The sequence below is a fragment of the Orbicella franksi genome, chromosome 14 (assembly GCF_964199315.1).
Source record: "Orbicella franksi chromosome 14, jaOrbFran1.1, whole genome shotgun sequence".
Classification (NCBI taxonomy): domain Eukaryota; kingdom Metazoa; phylum Cnidaria; class Anthozoa; order Scleractinia; family Merulinidae; genus Orbicella; species Orbicella franksi.
In genome coordinates, this window is record NC_138158.1 from 15321795 (window position 1) to 15335963 (window position 14169).

The 14169-nt window shown below is 37.2% G+C and overlaps 1 protein-coding gene across 6 annotated transcripts in view; it reads right to left on the minus strand.

Annotated features, from left to right (window-relative positions):
* The window catches only part of LOC145467319 (von Willebrand factor D and EGF domain-containing protein-like), a 104042-nt gene that overhangs the window by 24467 nt on the left and 65406 nt on the right, over positions 1 to 14169 (minus strand). For 3 of the 6 annotated variants that reach the window (XM_081450863.1, XM_081450867.1, XM_081450862.1), the window contains 4 exons: positions 12824 to 12937; positions 1738 to 1851; positions 1017 to 1130; positions 594 to 707 (listed from right to left, as the gene is read on the minus strand). In XM_081450863.1, the coding sequence (XP_081306989.1) occupies positions 594 to 707; positions 1017 to 1130; positions 1738 to 1851; positions 12824 to 12937 (456 nt within the window). The remainder of the gene's footprint in view (positions 1 to 593; positions 708 to 1016; positions 1131 to 1737; positions 1852 to 12823; positions 12938 to 14169) is intronic. The other 3 variants (XM_081450868.1, XM_081450865.1, XM_081450864.1) reach the window with 2 other exon arrangements.

Below are 14169 nucleotides of genomic sequence, written 5' to 3' on the forward strand. Positions count from 1 at the left end.
GGATTTCTCTTGGGGACATCTATCACAATATTCTACATTGTTTTATTTCATAAAAACTTTTAAGTCTCAGTGCCGGTCATTTCGAAAAGTAAGCAAAAGTGGAAAAGGTGAATTGCATTATTCAGTCCAAAGAGGAACAATTGAACAAAGGGAACAAGTAAGCTTGGACTCTCAAAACCCAGCTATGCAAAGCTACTTACGATACAGCTACTTCCCACACAGGTTGTCATCTTACTTTTACTTTTAATTAAGCTTAACCATCAGCCTGTCTATTTATGTTCCAATTTTCTTGGAACAAGTTTAGAAACAGCACGTACACGTCATCGCTTCTACATGCATTGCATGCCGTTTATTGTTAGATGGTAGTAAACTTTACCTCAGCGTAAAGTTTACCTTTGCAGTTTTTCCCGTCTTTGGAATGTTGGGAATCAATTAAATCATTACTCATATCATCAATCTTAAGTCGGTATTACCGTTTAATTGAGTAGAGAAGTTAGATGTTAATGGACGATAATGATGACTGCCTTGTCAGTCAAATATTTTATTTAGAATGAATTCAACAATGAATATACTATTATGAAATCAAATGTTACCATTTTCACAGAATTGCCCTGTAAATCCTTCTTGACACACGCAGGTATATTGATTGACACCATCCAAACAGGTTGATCCATTTGCACATTTATTGGAGACGCAATCGTCAATATCTTAAATGTTAAGACAGTACAAAATAAATGTAGTCAATTTAAAAGACAGATTGGTGCCTAGCGGGCATGAAAGAGTGAACCAGAGAGGCAGAGAAAGAGGAATAGAGAGAAAGAGAGAGGAAAGGCAGACCGATAGAGAGACAGACAGAGAGACAGAGATAGAGACAGAGACACAGAGGCAGACCCAAAGCTGAACGAAGTCCCTTCTCATTATCTCCATAAATGAATAAGAGCATACTGTACATCTCCTCGTCAACAATAGTTCTTACAAATTCCTTATAAATAGGACAAGAAAATTAGCTTCCCCACTGGTTTCACACCAGATCCCAGTATAGCCAGTTCGGCAAAAACAGGAAAAACTGTTTACTCCATCAATACAAGAACCACCGTGTTTGCAGCTGACACTGAGGCAATCATTGATGTCTGAAATAAAACCCTTTTTTATCAGGTTGCATGTATTAAGCCTATTTTTCTCTTGGGGGAGGCGCTGGAGTTGAGCATTCTTAACTATTTTCATATTTAAGGATACAGCACCAAAGCCACTGACTTGTTTCCTGAAATATTTGTGGGAACAATTTTGCATGGCATTTTATTCTTTACAGGGATTGATGCGCACAATTTGATATCCAAGGTTTTCAAACCATCTTTAGTAACCTCTTATCTAGACTTTCTCAAAGTCAGGGTTTTGTTTATGTTAAACATATTGAACTAGATCGAGTACGGGAACGACGTTTGGATCCCAAGCCAGCCACCTCCCAAGAACCTTAACTCTTCTTTATTTCCTACCAGCACTTAAGGAGGTTGTAGAAACGAGATTGATGTCAAGCGTGATTATCTTAAGTGGGGAGCTGTGAATGGTCATTTTGATTTTTGATAGCAAAATAGAAGAGCATTAAATACTAGGACATAATTTACTACTCTTTAAGCATTCCCCTCATTCAAGATGGGAATTTAGAATTAATGCTTTTTTTTTAATTTTTTGAAGTAATACAAAAAATAGAAAAGTATAGTAGGCAAGATCTTAACTTACTATTCTCACAGCGCTCCCCAGTAAATCCACTCGAGCAGTTACACGTGTAATTGTTGGCAGCATCAATACATAATCCTCCGTTTGCGCATGTGTGATTAACACAATCGTCGATGTCTAGAAAAAGAATTTAATTGAGGAAATTGTATAAACATCTCAAAATAGAACAAGAATAGCAAAATACTAGTGTATCAACGATCTCACAGGGGTATCAGTTAATTCCAGTTCATCACACCTCGGGGTGTTTTCATAAAAAGAAAATTTCATGTTAGACTGTTTAGAGTCCCCTATCTTTTAGTAAGATTGTCGAGATTCAATCAACGTGCCGCCATCTTGGTTGTAACGGCGAGCGTAACCTGAAGAGAAAGACTAAACTACGAGGGTTCCCCTATTCAGGGTGAACTGTGAGCAAACCAAGAGGCGGGAGTTCGATCGAAGCGTTCTAGTCTTGACGATCCAATGACTGCGAACAGTCTATGAGAATCTGATTTTAGAACTGATGTAAGTCAACATATTGTTGTAACTGTAGTGTTCCCCAAGAGCTTTTACGCTTTTGCACCATTTTAAAGATAAGGGTCTCTCGGGGCTGTCACGACACAACCAATCCACATTGCCTCTGTTTTAGTATAATTAATCTTTAAACCTGATAGTTTTCCAAAACGATCGAGTAATTTAAAGAGATTTTGTGCGGATGTTAAATCGGATAAAAAGGCAGTTAGGTCGTCTGCATATTGGACAAGTTTCCATTCCTCTAAGTCTAATTTAATTCCTTTAATATCGATACTAGTTCGGATTGCAGCAGCTAAAGTCTCAATTGCGATCACAAATAGATATGGTGACAGAGGATCCCCTTGCCTAACACCTCTACTTAACTCAAAATTAGCAGAAAAAGATCCATTGTTTATAATGCAACTGGATACATTACTTTAGAATGTTTTCACCCATCTTACAAGACTGTGACCAAAGCCGAAAATTTCTAAGCATTTAAACATAAAATTCCATTCAAGGCTGTCGAAAGCCTTTTCAAAATCTATGAATAATAATATACCCGGAATATCGAATGTTTTCGTGTATTCCATGACATCTAGAATGGATCTAGCTGCTTCATCTATGTATCGACCTGAAACATATCCAGTCTGATTGTTGTGGATTATCTCTGGTAAAATTTTAGTAATTCGTGCTGCTATTACTTTGGATGCTATTTTAGTGTCAACATTGGTGAGAGAAATCGGTCTCTACTTTTCAAGACGGGTTCTGTCTTTACCTGTTTTTTCAATAAGTGTAATGACCCCTTGCCTTTGTGAGTTAGGCATTTCTCCCTCGTCATAAGCCTCGTTAAAGCTTTCGACCACCATTTCACCGATTGATGACCAAAAGACATTATAAAATTTAATTGGCAGACCATCATTTCCAGGAGTCTTACCTAGTTGGAATGTTTTGATAATGTTTTGGCATTCTTCAATTGTTATTTTTCCTTCGCATTTCTCACTTGCTTCACTTGATAGCTTTGATAGATTTGGATTTTCAAAGAAGATTGCTGCATCTGGAATGTCTAACTTTGTTTTGGAACTGCTGTATAGCTTAGTGTAAAATTGCTTTTGTGCGTTCATTATCGAGAGTGGACCGGTAGAGATAACTCCACTAATCTATAATTTTCTAATATGTTTCTTAATATGGTTACATTTCTCCAAATTTAAAAAATATTTACTATTCTTTTCTCCGTGTTCGTGCCATCATACCCTTGCCCGTATAATTAAACCTTCAACTTTTTTGTCATACATCAATTCAAGTTCGCTTTTATATCTTTCCATTGTTACTACCGAAACAGGTAGACCGCGAATTGAAAGATACGCGTGACAGTTGATTTTGGCGCTAAACGTCAACGACTTAGGTCACGTGGCTTTGTTTTTCAAACCAAAAACATGAACTCACGTGGTCACATTCCTAAGAGCGCGATAGAGCGAGTCAAAGAATGGCGTTCTCCGTAAACGGCAAAGGGCGAAGTTACTACCGAGGAAAATCAATCGATGAAAGTTTGAGAGGAAGTGTTATCGACTCCATTATGGCGGAAGGCGGAGATCCAGCCTCAGGGTTCTTTCCAGGAGCAAAATTTGAGTTTTCTCTTCGAATCTCTGTCTGTTTCCCTTCCCTCTCTCATCTGCTGACGCTTCGCGGAAATTAACTCAGGTGTTGATTTAGGTTGCCACATGATTTTTATCTTTAAACGGCGAAATGTCGTTCCTTGCACTTTGGAAGCACAACGCCAAGCATCGTGGAAGGAGTCGTTCGGGCGTATGGTTACCAACGTGTTCTCATCATCCGTGTACAGTACTCGTAGTTCCGTGTCAGGTATAAACTGTAAACTCTCAATTTTACCTCGAATTACTTGCATGAGATCTTCAAAATTCTGTATTATACTTTCGGTGAAGATGACTTCACACCTGTCGACTCTTTCTGGGATACTATAAAAAACTTTTGGCTGCAACATACTTGTGACCAGAGAAGGAAGAAAAGCAAAAAGGGCAACTATTGCGAATAATCGTAGAGTTCTGGAATGTGACCACGTGAGTTCGTGTTTTTGGTTTGAAAAACAAAGCCACGTGACCTAAGTCGTTGACGTTTAGCGCCAAAATCAACTGTCACGCGTATCTTTCAATTCGCGGTCTACCTGTTTCGGTAGTATTCGCGTATTGTCACAGGGATTATCTTGAAAGGCAGCTAGTGATTCTTGATATTTGTTAGTTAATTCTCTTTCATGTTTTTGTCGAATTTGCGATAAACGCTTTGAGAAAATAATAGAATCGGTTCTAAAATTAAATTTTATCCAATCCCAAATTGATCTTCGGTCTTTGAGATCCTTTGCTTCCTCAAGCCAAATAGGCAATTTATCATTGATCATCTTTATATATTCTTCATTCGCCAATAGCGTCGTATTCAATTTCCAATAGCCGGGACCTCTGTTAGTTTCCCTAATTTCTTCGAGTTCTAGGAATACTGCAGAATGGTGTGATTTGATTGAGGGCAAAATATCCACATTTGTAACTAAATCATGCAGTTTATCCGAGATCAACCAGTAATCTAATCTACAAAATACAAAAGGAGAACAGCGACCCCAAGTGAAACTTTGTTGATTTGGATTTTTTATGCGCCAAATGTCATGGAGACTGAACTCATCTTGAATTTCTTCAATAGATTTTACGACGTGCCTCCGGGGAATTTGAATTCCACCTTTTTTATCCAGATTAATATTCAAGGGACAATTAAAATCACCTCCCACAATTATGTTCTCTTCATTTCCGAAATCATTGGTTCTTAATAGTTTTGATAGTTTATGATAAAATTGAACAGCTTCTTCAGGTTTTTCTCTGTGAATTCTCTAAACTAGATAATTTCTCAAGGATACTATTCAACTTTGCTTCTTGTAAGTCTCTTGACTTGAGTAAGTCGTCCATTTTGGCAAGGACGGCGTCCAGCTTGTTTGAGGTTGAGTCAGTATTGAACATTTGTAAGGTTTTAGATCTGGTTCTCACAATTGAGTCTCTTAGATTAGCATGGATTTCGAAAATTTTTAATCCTGAACCGTCTCCATGGAAAAGCTATCTTAGACATTTGCTCAAACCTTATGGAGGTTTTTTCCTTTTTTTACTGCAACTATAATATTAATGACTATCATATTAATTCGATTTTTTATTTAGAAATGCTGCAGTGGTGGTCTGAATTTCGCTCAAAATTTTCAACGGATTCTAAAGCTTTTGACTCTATAATTTGGAATAATTGTAATATAAAGATAGACGGCAAACCGATCTGTTGTCATAACTATATGAATGCTGGGGTAATTTTTATCAGCGATTTAATGTATTCTCGGAACAATGTTGAATCCTTTAACATAGCAAAGGACAAGAGACCAATGGGCTCAAATTACTTGACGTGGTCTGCTGTTCGTTGCTCTGTGCCAAAGCATTTAAGGAATCTCATCGTCGATAGAAACGTTTTAGATACACTTGAGTTAAAATGTGGTAACAAAGATTTTGACCCTCTCTCGAGCAAGAGTAGAAACTTTTATGCTTTCCCCTTCAAGAAAAAGCCAAACATTCAAGAGGGTTGTATAAACTAATGTCCGATTTTAACCTAAGTGAAGAAGAGACTCGAAAAGCGTTTGTACTGGCAAAATCAGTTGCTCTTGAAACATTTGCACAATGTTTTCAGTTCAAAATTTTAAACATTTTGTTTTTGAATACCCGATTAGCAAAAATCGGAAGAATTCAAAGTGATCTTTGTACGTTTTGTCAAACCTCTCGAGAAACACTAGAACACTTCTTTTATCGATGCTCCATCTCAACAGAATTTTGGACTAAATTTGAAAACTTTTGGTTGACACTAACCAGAGATCAAATAAAACTGGACAATATTAACATTATATTAGGAATGTTAGATCAGAGATCTAACCTGCTCAACTACTTTATCATTTTTAGGTAAAGTTTATTTATGGAATTGCCGCAAAAATAATCAAATCCCTCTCTTTTTGCCTTTCGAAGATGTAGTCAAGAGAAAATATGAAATTGAAAAGCTTATAGCCTCTCAAAGCATCTTAAGCTCAAAACATTTTCAGGCAAAATGGAACCTAGTTTTGAATAACAATCCAATTTTTTTGTAAAGGAGTAAGTGCTGCTTGTTTGTTTGTTTTCTTTTCTTTCTATCATAAGGAACTATGTAAATTATGTAAATTTATATGTACATTTATGATAATTCAAATACCTGTATTGTAATTTTATATAAAGTATCTTGGTAACACAAAAAGTAATTGTGTAATAAGAGTACAATGTAGAGCAAGATTTGTATTATCAGTTGAGTAGGCAGAGTATCTGTAGTAGTTATAGTGTGTAATTGTAGTGTCAGTAGTAATCGTAGTGTAAGTAGCGGTCGTATTGTAAGTAATATCACTAGTGGCGTAAGTGATATTAGTATTATAAGTAATGTAAGTATTGTAGGTAATGTTAGTATTGTAAGAATTCTTAGTAGTGTAAGTAATGTTAGTATTGTATGCAATAGTAAAAACAAATTTCACGATAACACAGATGAGTCGGCAAAATCAGCCCGTCCAAACCGAACGCTCGAATCATAATTTAGTATTGGGCATTTTGCTGACAGCGTGTGCGTTGTAAGCAGCTGAGCGTCACACAAAATACTTTTCATATGTAATTCTCCCAAGATATAACAATGTAAAATATAAAATCTCCAGGTTAATATAGATACTGTCCTATTTTCTAAGAGGCAGTTTGATTCGTTATTTGATATAACCCACACTGTGATTGGTGTGACGCGCACAGGGTTGACTCCCTCACTCACTGACCACATAGCCCTTCCCGCCCCAAGGAGAAATTTGTGCGTAGAAATACTTAAGTTAAGAGAAAGCTTTCCGCACTTTATACGAGTCATAAGTTTACCTCTTACAGAACGCAACAACACTACTTCGCCAAAAACAGCAAGAAATAGAAATAACTTCTCTGGCACTCTACGTCTGATTAAATCTGATTTGGAGCCACGTAGTCTTCAAAGAACATTTGAACAGTTTTCATACTTTTTTTACCTTTAAGAAAAGATCTCGGACTGAAACGAATGTCATAAAATACCCATGAATTAAAAACATTATACTGCTGCTGCAGACACACAAAAACTGTCCAAAGATGTTAGCTTCTTTTTTGTTTAATGTCCTGGAAACAAGAGGCGATAAGTTGTCAGCTCTAATTGAATTTACTCCCATGTAGAAAACAAAAGTGTTAAGTTACCATTTGTAACTAAAAATAGCAACATCTCGTTTCATAGCGAGCCAGACGTTCTTAGCAACCGAAAAACAGACCTGGGATCCCGTGGAGATGTAGAACTTTTAGTCCTACATCTCCACGGGATATCCAGTGGCTTACAACATTCCAGTGTAGTCATATCCCTGTCGGTGATCGTTTATGTTCCACAAAACGCGTCAAGTTTTGCACGAATGTGTCATAATCCTAAAGTGTGAAATTATATTTACTGTAACACAATTCCATCGTGTCAGAAAGATACAAAACATTTCAATAGTGGGCGATTCGGGAATCGCGCAACTGACGTGAAGAATTTGGATTAAAAGAAAAAATAACGTTGGAACAATGTGTTTTCTAGGTTGGGGCGCAAACGCCAGTTTAAAACTTAGACTTTTTGATACATTTCTTACTCTTGTAAAGCTGCGGAGCACGTATAGATGAAACGTTTTCGCTAATCTCAGTTATCACTGTTATTCAGTAAGCGAAGTGACTATGCCCAGCAGCCCAGAAATGCCCGAGAGTCAGAAATGTTCTCAGATTTTCAACGGAAAGCCTGATTGAAACCTGTTTAGGGTATTCTCTGTATACATGATTCCAAAAATAATCTGAATTTTCTAGTATTTGAATTCGAGGATCATGTGCACCGACACTTTGAAAATCAGTTAATGTTATGGGCAGTCAGGAAATTATCTCAAAAATTATGACAAAGCTCTCAAGAGCGATAGAAATCTCGAGTACATAATGTAATTCTTTACGAGAAATGCCGAGCGATTCTGGAAACAGTACGACGGAAAAATAACTATGGCGATTTCGTTACATATCCCGAAGCACTCAGCAACTGTATTGTATGGACTTCAGCCTGGATGAACCAGAAAGGATATGTAACATGTTCCTATAATGTCACGCACGACGGAATAATAACTATGGCGATTTTGTCACATATCCCGAAGCACTCAGCAACTGTATTGCATGGACTTCGGCCTGAGTGAACCAGAAAGGATATGTAACATGTTCCTATAATGTCATGCACGACGAAAAAATAACTATGACGATTTCGTTACATATCCCGAAGCGCTCAGCAACTGTATTGCATGGTCTTCAGCCTGGATGAACCAGAAAGGATATGTAACATGTTCCTATAATGTCACGCACGACGGAAAAATCACTATGACGATTTTGTTACACATCCCGAAACGCTCAGCAACGGCATTGCATGGACTTCAGCCTGGGTAAACCAGAAAAGGATATGTAACATGTTCCTATAATGTCACGCACGACGGAAAAATAACTATGACGATTTTGTTACATATCCCGAAGCGCTCAGCAACTGTATTTCATGGACTTCAGCCTGGGTGAACCAGAAAAGGATATGTAACATGTTCCTATAATGTCACGCACGACGGAAAAATAACTATGACGATTTTGTTACATATCCCGAAGCGCTCAGCAACTGTATTTCATGGACTTCAGCCTGGGTGAACCAGAAAAGGATATGTATCGTGTTCCTATAATGTTATGCACGACGGAAAAATCACTATGACGATTTTGTTACATATCCCGAAGCACTCAGCAACTGTATTGCATGGACTTCAGCCTGGATGAACCAGAAAAGGATATGTAACATGTTCCCATAATGTCACCCACGAGGGAAAATGACGATTTTGTTGTTGTTTTTGTTTCCTACAGTGTCACGCATTACTGAAAAATTACGTGGTTTTTGTAAAATATCCTGTAGCACTCGGTAACGTAGAAATACTGCGAGGACGTTTGCGTGGGCAAACCAGAGCGGATTTATAATATGTGGCTACATGGTGATTTTACTAGATATCTGGATTCGTCTTTCAGAAAACTGGTGTACGTTGGACTTCAGTATATGGTCTAACCCACGAATGAAAAATAGTGATTTAACATTTTAGTAGCTATCTAGTCACCATACAATCTAAAAGCATGACAATGGGTGTAAGTTATGATATAAATAAAATATTAATCGGAAGACTTAACTTGGTGCGTTTGACTTGTTGAGTTTTGAAGATATTGTCTTGATTCGATGCTCTGGGAGGTTGGTCACGGGCAGCGCACGCTGAAAACACTTTCTGGTTCTCTCCGTCGTTCTTGGGTGAATGAACTCATGTATAAATCAATCGTGGCTGGCGGTTTCGTTTGGTTTTCAACAACTGTTTTATGGTTTAAGCGAAAACCAATCCAAATGTATAGTCAGGGCAGCTCCTTTGTTTCCCTTCCCGTGAAAAGAAAACCCACGCGCCTTCTTTAACTTTTCGAGGCAAATTTGATTGGAAACTGGCTCAATTTCGCACAAATGCCTCAGAGAGGCACCATATCTTGTAACTCAGAGGTACATCTCGTTTTGTGTCCGTTTTCAACGACCGATGACGGGTTCATTCGAAGTCGAAGTCTTTTTTATGTATGACCGCGCAATATTCCCGCGTTATGAAAATTTATTATAAAATATCAATTGTGTGGCCAGATCATATCTGAAAATAACCAGGTTACTTTTGTACACAATTACTCTCACTGAAAGCAATTATCGCTAGCCACAATAGAACCGCAAAAGTCTTCCGATGACAGCAACCTAACAGATAAATGACATCACCCCATAGCAACAGGACCTGGCGAATTTTTGAGCTTCCGGTTAGCTCTGGCTCGTGATGGTTTGTTCAAACATTTCATGGGAACAAGTCGTGATGATTCGTCAGCTCTAAATGAATTTACTCCCTTGTGAAAAACAAAAGCGTCAAGTTACCATTTGTAACTAAAAATAGCGAACATTTCATGGGAACAAGTCGTGACGATTCGTCAGCTCTAATTGAATTCACTCCCTTGTGAAAAACAAAAGTGTCAAATTACCCTTTGCAACTAAAAAATAAAAATATCTCGTTATATGTGCATACAACAAGAACAAAACAATCGTTACCTGCACTTTCAATTGTAAACGTTAGAACTGTTTCAAATCTAAATAGTCTCGTCTCCTCTAAAACATGTCCTAAGAACTAGAAGCGGCGATTCGTGACCTCTAATTGAATTTACTCCTTGTGAAAAACAAAAGTATCAAGTTACCCTTTGTAACTAAAAATGAAAATATCTCGTGCATTTGCATACTACTAACTCATGAACTGCTTCAAAACTCAAGACTCATCTCGTTCATATATAACTAACCACCATTACACTGAAAATTACGCACTCTAAAACAACCCAATGTATGTATGTAACTGTCACCCTCCCCTCCAAACCGGACTAAAAATCACAAACTAGCAAAATACACGTCAGTCTTTATGTTTCAATTACCAAAGTCCGTGTGTTTAATACAATAAAACGCTCAAGACTTCATATACAGTGTGCCTCACTAAAGTTATCTTGAACAAAAACAATTTTCCTTTTCTTCTACTACAATTCGTGCTGGCGAAAACCGAAAACCCTGATAACAATGAAGAGAAACGATTTAGTTTTATTTAAAATGTATTTTCTCATTCCAGTAGTAAACAACAACCATTATAATTGTAAAATCGTCACAGAATAATATCTTTTTGTTCTGTTAACCGAATTAATCGTAGTCTCTTCGCTTTTCACATTGAAACTTATCAATGGATGCTGAAATTAACGACACGCCCGGAACACTCATTACGAACTCTGCAGCAATATTTAGGTTTCAATAAAACACGCAAACGATTTGAACCTGGTCGCAACCTCTTCACATTCCCAGTAGTGTATTTCGCCTCCCTAAAATACAATTGTTCCTATCATAGAAACCACATCAACCTTTTTTCATTGACATCTTAAACCTAGTAGTAGAGCGGCTAAGACTCATTTATTCAAAATCTTATCTAATGGGAAAAGCTCCCCCTTCATCGCATGCTCGTAGTTATATGCTAAACACTATGTTTCTTTGACTGATTATCCAGTTGCAAATGATTATCAAACCCGCCCACAAATCCTCAGCCTAACCCACAGAAGATGTCGAAGTAAGCCCAATTTATGAATACTTCCTCCTCTTGTTATCGGATCGAGACAACAGTTGCTGAAAATTAATCACTGTTCAGTCCGTGTTGGCATGATCGATATTAAGCCTGTTAAGGTAGTGCGTAATCTAGGCGCCTGTTTCGACTCGCATTTTTCTATGTCGACCCATATTTCTAAGTCTTGTAGTGCGGCATTTTTCTGGTTACATAATATCAAGAGAATAAGCCACTTTCTACCTAGGGATAAATTAGAAATGGTATTGCATGTCTTCGTTACAAGTAAAATTGGTTATTGTAATGGACTTCTCTATGGACTACCGGACTGTGAAATAGCTAAATTGCAAAGAGTTCAAAACGCTTCAGCTAGGCTGCTTATGTCATGTAAAAAGTATGACCATATTACGCCCATTTTGATAAATTTACACTGGTTACCAGTAAGATATAGAATTAATTTTAAAATTTTATTACTTAATTTCAAAGCCCTCTATGGCACGGCGCCAAGTTACATCATTGATTTAATTCATATTAAGACTATTACACGCTATTTGCTGCGCTCTACTGAAGGTGTTTTATTAAAGCATCCTTCGGGGAGAATGAAAAAGTCATTTGGTGACAGATCCTTCAGTGTGGCTGCGCCCACTCTGTGGAACGCTCTTCCTGTTAGCCTCCGCATGATCAAATGTATTTCCACTTTTAAGTCAAATCTTAAAACTTATCTTTTTAAATTAGCTTTTAATATTTCTTAAATATGTATATATAATAAATGATGTAGTGGTTTTTTTTTGTCTTTTTTTTTTGTTATTATTATTTTTAAATTTTATTGTAGATTTTTAATACTTGTATAGTTTTAGGTTATTTATTGTTGTAATGCGCGTTTGGTCACCTGGTATGTTAAAAAGCGCACTATAAATCAATAAATTATTATTATTATTATTATCATTATTATCTTTTATAGAATTTTAAATATGGCCATTCTGAACGGTATCGGGTTCAAATCTTCTCACATACCATTTACCTTTACAACAAAAAATTTGATTGGCTGTTTATAGTAGATCCAGTCTGATTGGTGTGACATACATACATCACTCACTCACTCACTCACTCACTCACACATTGACCCGTCCATAACATACCCGACGCGCCGACTAAGAGGTATTTTTTTTTACAAAAAAATAACTCAAAAACAAAGCGTGAGAATGGAAAGAGCATGAATGGGAACTGAGCGGTAAAGTGGATTGGAAAGATAAGATGGACAAGTGAGAAGGAAAGTGCACTGTTTTCCCACCGCATGGTCCAATTTCCCAAGGTCCAACGTACCTATATTACACAAATTTCCAGTAAATCCCACCAAACAGCTGCATGTGTAATTATTAATGCCATCCACACATGATCCACCGTTGGCGCAAGTGTGACTTACACAGTCGTTTATATCTGACAAAAGAAGAAGAAGAATAAAGGTAAACTTTTAATGGTGCTTTTCATTTATTTTTTTTAATTCTTTGCCCCTCGAAAAGGAACCAAATGTCAACACGACAACCATATTTTAAGCGATGACGTAGTCAGAGCTTATATGTTGGCACGCATCGCATTCTTTTGGATGGACAGCATAGAGCTTTTGTCGCGTTGCGCTTATGTCGCGCACGATTCGCCGCTCTGTGGAAGGGAAATACAGTCTGGGAGGTAGGAAATAAGCACTGTGTAAGCATTGTATGAGCACTGAAATATCTGAACTGAACTTGTGTGTGTGGGAGACGCGATAGGTCAAGGTTCTACATTAAATTTACGTATTGGTGAGCTTTGTTTAGCGCTGAACTAAACATATTTGTGGGCTGAAATATTTCTGAAATTGAACTAGAATTGAAGAAAAGCATTGAAGAAGTTCGCTGTGAAAGCAGTTGAGATAGCAGAAAGCAATGGAGAATAGTGTACGTAACGAAAAGGAGAGCTAGTTGAAGGTTTTTTTCTTGATTAGAACTGGTTAATGTAGCTTGGATTATGGTGTCTTAAGTAGAAACAGAGCGGCAGTTGGGTTACACAACATTTCTATTTGAAGCCAGTTGAGATAGCAGGAAGCAATGGGGAATAGTGTAACGAAAAGGTGAGCTAGCTGAAGGTTTTGCTTTGATCAGAATTGGTTCAGGTAGCTTAGATTATGGTCTCCTTAATGGAAAACAGAGCAGCCGCTGGCTTACACAACATTTTCATGAAAGCCAAAGAATACTCAAGTTATGTGAGAGGGAAGTTCTGGTTTATACTATTGTTTATATTTTATCTGGAGGCAATGCGGTGTATCTCTCAACTTTAAAAAGAGTAATTCTCTGAAGAACTAATCCTTTTGCTATAATGAAAACAGCTTATAACTGTCACGCATGATAAGAGCACAAATTAGGTTTGGTTTGTGAAAAACAACCAGAAGAGTCTAGAAGACGTGATTTAACCACAGGATTTTTAGCTGAAAACCAGTCGCAATAAAAAACAAGTTACTTTTGTAATAAAACAGAAGGTTTACATTAGTGATAATGAATTCAAGTTACAATTTATTTGCAGTTTTTAGTTTTTTGTAGAATTTTGCAAATGTGGTATTTTAAATTTTCTCTCAACGGAAGAGTGGTTGTGATTAAACAATAGATAATGGTTTTGTCAGTGGTAAATCAATAGGAAGG